The 12075-nt window shown below is 37.6% G+C and overlaps 1 protein-coding gene and 4 non-coding genes across 5 annotated transcripts in view; 1 reads left to right on the forward strand and 4 right to left on the reverse strand.

Annotated features, from left to right (window-relative positions):
• dync2h1 (dynein cytoplasmic 2 heavy chain 1) overlaps positions 1 to 12075 on the forward strand; it is a 113030-nt gene that overhangs the window by 59652 nt on the left and 41303 nt on the right. Inside the window, exons 76-80 of the mRNA XM_022748436.1 lie at positions 1813 to 1878; positions 1998 to 2048; positions 2130 to 2183; positions 2458 to 2589; positions 3228 to 3300. Of these exons, the coding sequence (XP_022604157.1) occupies positions 1813 to 1878; positions 1998 to 2048; positions 2130 to 2183; positions 2458 to 2589; positions 3228 to 3300 (376 nt within the window). The remainder of the gene's footprint in view (positions 1 to 1812; positions 1879 to 1997; positions 2049 to 2129; positions 2184 to 2457; positions 2590 to 3227; positions 3301 to 12075) is intronic.
• trnam-cau lies at positions 8368 to 8440 on the reverse strand. Its single transcript has one exon. It is a non-coding gene; the product is annotated as a tRNA-Met (tRNA).
• Positions 10185 to 10257, reverse strand: trnam-cau. The gene has a single exon. It is a non-coding gene; the product is annotated as a tRNA-Met (tRNA).
• On the reverse strand, positions 10807 to 10879 carry trnam-cau. Its single transcript has one exon. It is a non-coding gene; the product is annotated as a tRNA-Met (tRNA).
• On the reverse strand, positions 11564 to 11636 carry trnam-cau. The gene has a single exon. It is a non-coding gene; the product is annotated as a tRNA-Met (tRNA).

The raw sequence follows: 12075 nt of genomic DNA on the forward strand, positions 1-12075 counted from the left end.
TGTCAGAGTGTCAGTATGACAGCGGTTCACATACACACACTCACTGACTTTCATCCTCATTGCACTCTCTCTGCTTCATTTCTCTGACACATATATGCACACACTCAAAAAACACAGACACACAAACAACCACACGTGCATGAAAAAGGGATATTGTGCCATTCTGTTTTTGATCAATCATATCATATTTCCCAGCTCTCTCAATTCAGCTGTATCCACTGTCACTTCAGTAGATGGGTTTTATATTTGGCAGCTTGGTGTAAATCATTCAGACATCAGATCAAGAGATGAATCATGGAAAGGGCCACACAGAAGGCATGGTAGTGTATAGTTCAAATGTAACCAGAAGGTTACCCTCAAAGTAGCTCAAGCTGGCTCTACAGCTGTTGGTAAAAGTACAGGATGTAATATTAGGTGACAGCCAGAGATGTGTTTTTAAAGATCTGGAAAATGACACATAGACACAGTTGTCCTTCAGGTTGATCAATTCATTTTTTATCAACAATGCCCACATCTGCTAACAGCATACACAACAATAGCAGCTACCATGAATAGCCAGACTGATTAGATTAACACAGGCATTTGACTTACTGCCACTTTACAAAACACAGCATTGAGAAGTATTACTGAATTGCATTCTACTTCCAATTTGGTTGTCCTTGCCAGCCAGTTGTTAAGTGCATAAAATGAGATTTACATAAATATGCATGACTAGCACAGAGGCAGTGTGGCTGTATTTCAATGTGGATGTTATTAGCGGCTGTTATGAAGTTTGGTGAATACGTATTGTGTTTTTGTTATTTGTGTCAGAGAGTGTGAGGGAATCAGCAATATTGCATACTGTAACTATAGAGAGAAATAAGACATTAATATAATGATTTTAAAAGAAGTTAGTTTAAGTCATGTATGTAAAGAAAAGAACATTGAGTGATTCTCATTTTAGCTGTCAAAAAAAATCATATAAACTAAAAGTATTCTAGACAGTTTGCAGAAATTATACAGTATATATATATATATATATATATATACAGTAAATTTAGGTTCTGCTATATATATATATATATATATATATGTATATATGATATTATCAATTTCTGCAAACTGTCTATATAGGTATATACATATATATATATATACCTATATATATTCCATCATAATTTTCAGCATATATTTGAGTTTTAAAAGTTTTTCTTGTTTATGAGTTTTTATTAAGCTAGAAAGCTACAGAATTAGAGGAAGGCTTAAGCTCGTGAGGAAAAAACTGATTGACTGAACAAGGCCTTCCTGCATCATCCATCTGGGGAGTGTGTGTGTGTTTGTAAATTTGTGTATATTTGCTTTCTGCATTCTTTCTCACTGTTTTCTCTCTATTTCCTGTCATATTTCCTGTCATATTTACTGTACCCACTGGAGTTTCTTGCTTGGTGTCTTTCTGTTTATTTTCAAAGGTGGGAGTTGGATAAGCATCTTGATTAGTGGCTTTTGTCTTTTCACTAACTCAAAGTGACCAACGGATGAGACAGACATAAAGAGAGACAGTGTGTAGGGATGTTCTTGGAGTTCTTGGGGCTTTTTTGTCAGGCTGTAGCAACCCTGTAGCAAAGGCAGGCTGAGCTGCTTATCATGCAGTGAGAAGATGAGCATGTTTGCCTTCAGTGTGGATGAGATTCTAAAGTTTTGTGATCTACCATGACTTTCTTTGTTTTTAGTTGGGATTTGAGTTGGGAAAAATAGCATGTTATCATATGTAACTTACTGTATTCCATATATGTATCAGTCTCTCTCTCTCCCTCTGTCTCCTCTCTGTCTCAGGCTGACCAGTTAATGTTTGCTATGCACTTTGTGAAAGGCATGTACCCTGAACTCTTCCAGGAGAATGTGAGTATTTTTGTATTTGCATTTTTATGATACCATTAATGCTGATCTCAGAGAGAAGTTAAATATAGAAATATTTGCTTTAGAGCTACCAAATGTCAACCTTAAAATTTTTGCTGTAGGAATGGGATGTCTTCACTGGATCCATTGTAGGAGAAATGTTTAAGAAAGAGGTAAGAATGCAGCTTTTTTCTGAAAATGAGAAAACACAATACTATTTTTGTCTTTAATTTACACCTCTTCTCTCTCGGCAGGAATTCCCCTCTTGGATTGATCTAGAGAGGCATGGACCAGTGGCCATTTTTAAAGTAAACTACCAATATACATACTGACATACGCAAACATATACACGTCAGTTTTACATTATATATATAATAATAATGCTTTTTAAATGTAAACAATTACTTTGATATTTGTCTACATTTGATGTCTACACCAGTAGACATCAAAAATAAAAGTGGAATGCAATTGAAACAGAATGCCAGTAATGTACTATTGAACAAAAGATTAAATGTATGCATCTAATTTTATTTATTGGTCTGTCATTCACCTGTTAAAACTTTTGACATCCTTCTTTCACAGACTACATTCCCAGCCCTCTACCAGTCCCTGTGTTTGAGTGACTCAGACCTTTGGCTGTCCTTCTCGCAGAGCTCACAGTGTGAACAGGAAATCCCATCCTCCATTGCCAAGAAGATTACCCCCTTCAAGCAGGTCAGCTTTCAATCAAAACCAGTCATTTCATCAGCCAAATTTAAGAACTTATCATTATTTACAGACCATATCAGCAGTCTACACACACGTTTGTTACCTCTGCCACGAAAGTTCTGTTTTTAGCTGTTTGATTGTTTCTCTGTCAGTAAGCAGATTTTAAAGTAATGTTTTGTAAAATTAGTCTATGAGTCGGGAAAAAATGATTAGGCTTTAATGTAGTTAGTGCCACACCATGGGGCCATTTACAAAGAACATTACATTTTGGCTTGCCCTTCTTAACTGTGAAGCATAGAAACAAAATTCTTTTTCTTCCTGGGTTTGCTGGTTAAGGATGAAAATTTAAGTATAGGCCAAACCCATTCCTGCTTAAATATAGTACCCTTTTACTCAAGATTTTGTTAACTTCATTTCAAAGTATAAACAGGACAGAAGCCACTTGGTACTAAGTGACTGGCAAACCAGCTGACTTACTGATTTACTTTTAATTGTGTTCTCAAGTATAAAAAAAGAAGAATATGTCACAGCCATTCTGAATTTGACATGTATGTTTGATCTTCTGTCTAGAAAGTTTTAATGGATACCTGCTGTTTCTTTCTTAATCAGTTTATAATTTTCTTATTGCTCTCCCCTTTCTTCAGCTATTATTGGTTCAGGCAGTCAGACCAGACCGACTGCAGAGTGCCATGGCAGCATTTGCCTCCCAGGCCCTAGGTAAGTGGTTCATATTAGGGATTTTTATTTTTTTTCTAAGTGGGCTGGAGTTAAGTTCAAAACGTTTCTACAAATTGTGGGCCAGAATACACATAAAAAAAAAACATTCGTTATTTCCTACTGAAATACAACAACAAAACAAATCACATTCACAACATAATCATCCTGCCCACTAGGCACCTACCCACTCTGAAAATGGGTCTCACCTTTACTGATATTTTACAAGGTTTCTCTTCTTTTCTTATTTGCTCTCACTTAGTCAGAACAAGACCTTAAAAATGAGTATCACATTAATGTATATATACTTATCACTTCTGATGCACTCCTATTAAGTGTATTGTCTAGTTGAAGGTAAACAAACCAAGTAATAGATTGGCTGCAGCGTTTCCCCTAGGATTTTTTCTCTCTCAGCAGCACTGTTGTGTGCATGTCTCCAAGTGTGCAATCCTGAACCCAAATTTACGTGTCTGTGGAGGAATACCTTAAAAAGTCCTTAGAATTGTTATAAAGTTACTCCTTTTCCCCTTGTCGTGTCGCTTTCCCGGGAGCTTTTGACACTTGAAGGGCTCTGGTGGTCCAGATAGACGTATTGATGAATGCCAAAGAATGAAATGCCTCAACACAGAAAATTACTTGCTTATTTACTTACACCATTTTTTATTAGAAACAGATAATATAAACTTAATGAACCAGTCTTTCAGAAAATTATAAGTTAAATAAAATTCAAATTTAATTTGAAAATTCAAATATAATTTGGCTAACAAGATAAGTTTACACAACAAAGATGGCACCCTATATAATTAGGATATTAATAAAACCATTTTGATTCATTTGTGCATGCAAAATAAAACTGTGCTGAGAATGTTTTTTAGAAATTAAACATTCCATTTTTAGACAAAGGCCTAAGCCCCAGCCCCCCATTAACATCCAAAAGTTGTTATTAGCACTACATGTCAGATAAATAAAGTGTGATAACTTGAGAAATAATGAAGCACAGATGTTTGTTTTTCCTGAGCAAATATGCACAAACAATGTACAAACAAATGAGACCACCCAGGGGTGAAGAGTGAAGAGTCTCCTTCATTTCATATTAGGTCCAGTCAGCTGTGTACAGTGTAGAAAGCAGTGGTTACGTTTCGCACGCACCAATGCTGCTGAATGCATATTGGGGAAACACTGGGCTGAAATGATAAACTAAGGTGTTTTATGCAAAGTAAAACAATTGTGATTAGCTGTTGAAAATTGTAAGCAATATTATTTGTGTTTGTTCTGTTGAAACTTTGACTTCTGAATTTGAGTGTGATTGCTCTGAATAGATCCTCCTTTATCCCTTTTGGTAAACTACTTTACCTCCGCACTCATTTAGCTGTGTAGAAAGATGCTGTGTAGAAAGAAGTGTTTTTCAGAAGCACCTTCTGCCTTCACGCTCCATTCAAGCAAAACAGTCTCAGAGAAGTCTTTTATGCTTGACTTGTGAGCCACACTTTTCATCAGTGGTGTGTTTTTTTTTCATGATATTCCTCTTTATGTGTCTTTCATCACTATTAGAATGCTACTGTCCTTGAGTAAATGCCATAACAGAAACACATACACAGATTTCTCTTTTTTCTCTCGTCATTGTCTCTCAAACACACATACAGGCATGAACTTGCTCCGTCTTTCTCTCTCTGTCTCTCTCACTCTCTCTCACATGCACGCATGCACGCACGCACGCACACACACACACACACACACACACTCACACGTCCGTTTATTCAGTCCAGTCCTTGGATGCAACTGATTGGTGTCAGATGAAACTAATATGCAGGTGTTCATGTATTTGTATACAACTAATATTCAGTTGTGTGTGTGTGTATACAGTACCAGTCGAAAGTTTGGGCACACCTTCTAATTCAATTGCTCCCTTTATTTTTATTATTTTCTAAATTGTAGAACAATGCTGAAGGCATCAAAACTATGAAATAACAGATTTTTATTTTAGATTTTAGATTGTACTCTCTGTCTCTCATCATCTCATTCAGAAATATTAAATGGCTTTCCTAATATACTGTTACAAAAGTTAGTATCAACCTTAGTAATAGCTTATATAAGACAACATTTATAGCGTAGCATAACAGCATAAGGTTTCAGTTTTAGTTTGTTCAATTTTGTACTTTGAATACAAAAGCACTCTTTGCTTTCCCCTTGCTCCTGCACTTATCATATAATGGTACAGTATCATCACAAAATGCATTTTAAAAAGCCTGGTGTTAACCTTTGGGACATCTACAGTATGTGCTTTGGTCGTCAGCATCTTTATCATATGAATATTCATGAGTGAATAAACAATAACTCAAGGCTTAATTTAATGAGAAAACCCACCCCAAAAGAGAAATTACATTGTGCTGTTCCAATCATTTTTGACAGTAAAGTCAACCAGAATTAATTTGTATTGTCATCAGATAACAGTGGGAAAGTTAGGCAGGTCACAAATTAAAGGGAAAACCTGAAAAAATGAGAGGTGAAACAGGATAATAATGGCCCAATGAGTATGAAAATTAGGTGAATCATATGCTATGGCCTTCTCAGTCACCAGATCTCAACCCCAACTGAACTCCTATGGGAAATTCAGAACCAACATTTTTAGACCTCTACACAACCATTAATATGAGGGAATATCTTCTGGAAGAATCCTGTCCCATCCTTTCAATAGAGTTCCACAGACTTGTAGAATCAATGCAAAGGTGCATTTAAGATGTTCTGGCAGCACATGGTGGCCCAACACCTTTCTAAGAGACTTTATGTTGGTTGTTCCTTTAATTTTTAGCTATACAGTCACCTTATGATGGCACTATATGGAAAGTCAGGGGAACACCAAAGTTATTTCAATTTATCCTGACAGGGACATGAATTCCCAGATACAATCCATACAACACAGGTACAATCAATTAATCAATGGATCAATCAGTACTTCAAAAGACTGCTCAAACGCTTCAACTCAGTGTGTTGTTTCACATTTGTTGCTGATATGGCTGATGTTTGGACTTGTTTTTTTCTGACCTGGCGGACACAATTTGCATAAAAATGTGAGATTTTTTCTGTTGTTATCTGCACTGATTTCTTCATAAAGGTTCTTCAAATGTTCATACGAAGTGACTTCAGCAGTACCAATAGCTGCGTTGTGTGTATTGCCAGTAATAGATACCAGATGCATACCGGGTTCTGTCCTCAGGAGCTTCCGTAAAACACAATTCTTCTTCTTCTTCTGATGTTTTTTGGTGGCTGTCAAACAGCTTTTTGCTGCTGTTCATGTTCATGTACATGTTCATGTTCATCGGGTGCTAACAGATACGTTTGGATCTGCTTCAGGAACTCGTTTCTTTGTTACTTGCTAATTTTTTGGAAAAAATGATAGTTGTCTGATAACTTTCATCATGAGCGTCCATAAATTCTATGTTCAAGGTTTTGTGCAGATTGGACTCACAGAGTAGGAGGGGTTCAAAAAACTAGGTTTCGCATATTTTACAGCGTTGCGGAAAAAAATTAAAGGTGGAGTTGGCCGTGGCCTATATGAGGAGATTGTAGCTATATCAAGAGATGTAGCTGATGCTAATTTACAGCCTCTAATACTGATTAGCCTTTTAAATTTAAGTATTAACAACTAGCAATAACAACTGTTGATTGACAACAAAAAGTGTTTGTGATGACATGCTTAAATGCAAATCAAGAATATTGTGGCAGAAATATGAATCAGGGCATCTAGTGGCCTAATGTTTAAGATGTCCCTGTAATGCACCAAGCTTGATTCTGGCCAACATCCTTTGTTGTATGCCATACCTCTTTATCTCTCCTGTGCAACCCTTTATTTGCCATAATAGTGGTGTTTTAAATCCAGGTTTAGACATGAACAATCAGATTTTTAATTTCTATGCTAAACTGCTCGCACTTAACATTTGACAGTTTGCACTGTAGCATTTTCTCTCCCATTGTGATTCTTTTTAGTAAAAAGACCTGCCCAGGGTGAGGCTCGAACGCATGACCTTCAGATTATGAGCCTGACGTGCTGCCCACTGAGCTAACACGGCTATGGAGGTGTTTGCAATTATGTAAAAACTCAAAGCATAACAACTCATTCTCTTCACTCAGAAACGATGATGTATTTGCACACCAAAATTCCCACACAGCGTCTGTAATCAACCTTAAATGCTTTGTGGTCCTGACCCAGCACTAAAGCCATGTTAAAGAGGGGTACTGCAGGTTGAAGGATACAAAAAATATGAATGTAACTGCGACACAATAGAAATGGGAATACAATGGTATATGGATGTTAGTCTAGTCAGTGATGAATGTGTGTGCATGGATGAGTGAGAGGTATGGTGTCAGAGTGCTGGTTAGTGTAAAACAAACAAAGATGAGCAGGAGATGTACAGGACTGGGACCATTGTCCTAACCCTAAAGATAACCACAGACAAATAAATAAATGCTTAAAGAGAAACATAATGTTTTCAAGTTCAGTTGTTAAATGATTAAGAATTCTTACACACATTATGCGCCTCAATTTCCATACTTCCGTTAGTACACTGGCATGTAGTACACTGTGTACACTATATACTCCCTGGCATAGTGTGTGAATTTTGACAGGGTAGTGTTGTCTCTAATCAAACACTGCTACTGTGCGCTTACCAGAAATTACGATCGCAAAATTTCTACTGGCGTCTTTGAACATGTGACTTAAAAGTGAACATTTTACTTTCCTGTCTGTGTCCCCTGTTTAGCGTGACATGGAATTTGCCACAGGTGCTGGCAACATGTCCTCCTTCCTTGGCCGTCATTTTCAAGTTTATGAAAATACATTGACAATCACTCCCATTCCGCTACATAGCCAAGATGGCGACCATGTGAGGTTTCACGCTTTTTTGACCATTTCAGGTGCACTATCCGCGTACTTACACTGCATTTTGCCATACTTGTCATTGTGAATGCACTTATGCACTCAAAAAAGCAAGTGTAACTAAGGAAGCATGCCGAATGAGACACAGCAATTGTGTTTTGTTGTCATCGTCAGGTGATTTATTTTAATAAAACACATGCCCCGTGTGAGGCTTGAACTCACGACCTTCAGATTATGAGACTGACGCGCTGCCAATTGCGCCAACGAGGCCTCAAAAGTTGTGCATAGTCATTCGATTGCTACTGTGGAGTAACTTGATTCTATGCCATATCCAACAAATGTGTCCATGACGTAGTGAGAGCTCTTCTTGCATATTAAAAGGTGGAGCACTAAAGATTCATCTCTCTCACTTTCTGTCCAAAAGTTCTATTTACAACCATAAAAAGCAGCAGGATAAGAAATCAAACTAAATTACGTGTTCTGTCTGTCTGTCCATTTCCTCCGCTCTTGCAAGCCTGTTAATATGCAGTTATATACGTAAAACTGTGGTGGGGCAAATCAAATTTAATATTAATTTTAATACTACAAATAATAAGTTACTACATTAAGGGGAAAATAAGTAAAATATAGTCTTGAAAGGTTTTCAAAGGCAGGAGCAATCGGCGATCACTCTGAATATTGTTGATCACCGATATCGTCCATCAGCACAACCCTAGCTCAAGGTTTGTTTCCAATGTCAAGAATGAACTGTGAAGCTCAACTTGAAAGGTCACGTGCAAAATGCACGTGGATGCAAAATCTGAAATGTGCTCCAAATAACAATGAAAGTTTTGAACATTTGTAGTACCGTAGTTACTCAGCAGTTCCCTATGCTGGACCATGAGTTGTGATTGTTTTTTAAAATAACCATTTAGCCTATGTTGGCATGCAAAATGTAGACAAATCAAGTTTATTTAATTTGTGATATGTTGGTACACATTTTTCCTGTTTCAAAACTGTTATTGCAATCTTGTCTGTTGATCAGAAATATGGTTTCCAGACTGACTGTTGTCTAAACTTTTCATGCAATGACTGTTGTGGCCAAAACTATCACAGCAACAGTGGTGAATGCGTGTGCATGGATGAATGAATGTGGGGTATGGTGTCAGAGATTTAAGCTGGATAGCGTAAAGTAAACAAAGAAGAGCAGGACAGATGGTGACAGCAGCTCTAGGTCAATCACAGATGCACAATCGATAAAGAAACACTACTGAATGACTGGTGTTAGTTGTGATGTGTCCAAATACAAGTTCAGCCATAGGCAGACTAATTATCCATTTTTACACGACGTAACAATTTTGAAGAAAAAGCAATTACTTTTGACGCAAATTATCTCATAACTGAATAAGAGCATGTATTTGAAGAGGCTGACTCATGTTTCCTGGGTAAGCAATGACAAAGACAAACAAAAAATGTTTTGGCTGTTGAATAAATGGTACACAAAGTAGCAATGAAATCTTCTATTTATTTTCTTATTAATTCACATCATTGCTGTCAGCTTGGTAACTTGCAGCAGAGAATTATATAGACTGCAGACTCAGCACTCTACATTTATTTACCCTGTGACTCCCCCATTATTATAAAGGAGGGGATGCGCAGGTTTAAGCAATCAAAAGACTAAGGCTATAACTACAACAGAAGAAATAATAATATAGTGGATTTGGCAGTCCATCTAGTTAGTGATGAATTGTTGTTATACTAGGTGCTAGTGTTGCTGCGAAAACTGAGATGTATAGAGATATGTTGATGTGGCTCTATGGTGGCTTCCTGGCATGTGCAGAAGCAAACAGATGTTTGGAAGGAACCAACACTAGCACCAGACAAGGATAACTGCCTAACTTCATAACATGGCAGTCATCTCGGTAACTTTCAGCACAGAATCACATATTGTATGTTGCAGACTCAGCACTCTACATTTACCAAAATATACCCTGTGACTTCCCCATTTTTTTGTTTCATGTGATTTTAAAACATCTGCCCCGTGTGAGGCTTGAACTCACGACCTTCAGATTATGAGACTGACGCGCTGCCTACTGCGCCAACGAGGCTACAAATGGGGTTTAAAATATTGAAAAAAAAAATGAAACAATGACAACATGGTCTTTGTACTTAATAACAACAATGTATACGTACACAAAAATGCTCACATAAATGCTGTAATCAGCTATAGATGCTTTGTGACATGACCCAGAACTAAAGCCATGACAAAGGAGGGGACGCACAGATTTAAAGAATCAAAAGACTAAGGATATAGCCACAACCGAAGAAATAATAATATGGTGCATTTGGCATTCCGTCTAGTTAGTGATGAATTGTTGTTATACTAGGTGCTCAAAGATGCGAAAATGGAGATGTATAGAGATACGTTGATGTGGCTCTATGGTGGCTTCCTAGCATGTGGAGAAGCAAACAGATTTTTGGAAGGAACCAACACCAGTACCAGCCCAGGGTTATCACCTAACTTTGTAACATTGCAGTCATCTTGGTAATTTGCAGCATAGAATCACATACTTTATGTTGTAGACTCAGCATTCTACATTTACCAAATTAACACTGCGACCTCCCCATTATTTTGTTTCATCTGATTTTAAAACACCTGCCCCGTGTGAGGCTCGAACTCACGACCTTCAGATTATGAGACTGACGCGCTGCCTACTGCGCCAACGAGGCTACAAATGAGGTTCAAAATATTGAAAAAAACACAATATGGTCTCTGTGATCAATAACAACAATGTATTTGTACACAAAAATGGTCACACAAAGGCTGTAATCAGCTTCAGATGCTTTGTGACATGACCCAGAACTAAAGCCATGACAATGGAGGGGATGTGCAGATTTAAGGAATCAAAAGACTAAGGATATAACTACGAAAGAAGAAATACTAATATGGTGCATTTGGCATTCTGTGTAGTTAGAAATAAATGTGTGTATGGATGAGTGCATAACATGGTGTCATAGTGTTGGATGGGTGGCAGAGATGCTGGAGTGAGAGTAGCTGTAATGGCAATCACAGAAGCACAACCGATGATGAAACGCTATTGAATGACTGGTGGTGATGCTGTAATGTTTTCATATACAAGTGCAGGCACAGACTGAATCGCCTTCTCTTTGTGTTAGTGTTGCTGGGAACGTGTAGATGTATACAGATGTATACAGTGATACAATAATGTGGCTCTATTGTGGCTCTGTAGCACGTGGAGAAGCAAAAAGATTCTTGAAACGAACCAACACTAGAACCAGTCCAGGGTTATCACCTAACTTCATAACATTGCAGTCAGCTTGGTAACTTGCAGCATTTATCAAATTAACACTGTGACTTCCCCATTATTTTGTTTCATCTGATTTTAAAACACCTGCCCCGTGTGAGGCTCGAACTCACGACCTTCAGATTATGAGACTGACGCGCTGCCTACTGCGCCAACGAGGCTACAAATGGGGTTTAAAATATTGAAAAAAAATTGAAACAATCACAATATGGTTTCTGTAATCAATAACAACAATGTATTTGTACACAGAAATGCTCACACAAATGCTGTAATCAGCTATAGATTCTTTGAGACATGACACAGAACTAAAGCCATGACAAAGGAGGGGACGCGCAGATTTAAGGAATGAAAAGACTAAGGATATAACTACGAAAGAAGAAATAATAATATGGTGCATTTGGCATTCTGTGTAGTTGGGGATGAATGTGTGTATGGATGAGTGCATGACATGGTGTCATAGTGTTGGATGGGCGGCAGAGATGCTGGAGTGAGAGTAGCTCTAATGGCAATCACAGAAGCACAACCGATAATGAAACGCTACTGAATGACTGGTGGTGATGCTGTAATGTTTTCAGATACAAGTGCAGGCACAGACTGAAT

This window comes from Seriola dumerili, unplaced genomic scaffold (assembly GCF_002260705.1).
Source record: "Seriola dumerili isolate Sdu_G_001 unplaced genomic scaffold, Sdu_1.0 BDQW01000122.1, whole genome shotgun sequence".
Classification (NCBI taxonomy): domain Eukaryota; kingdom Metazoa; phylum Chordata; class Actinopteri; order Carangiformes; family Carangidae; genus Seriola; species Seriola dumerili.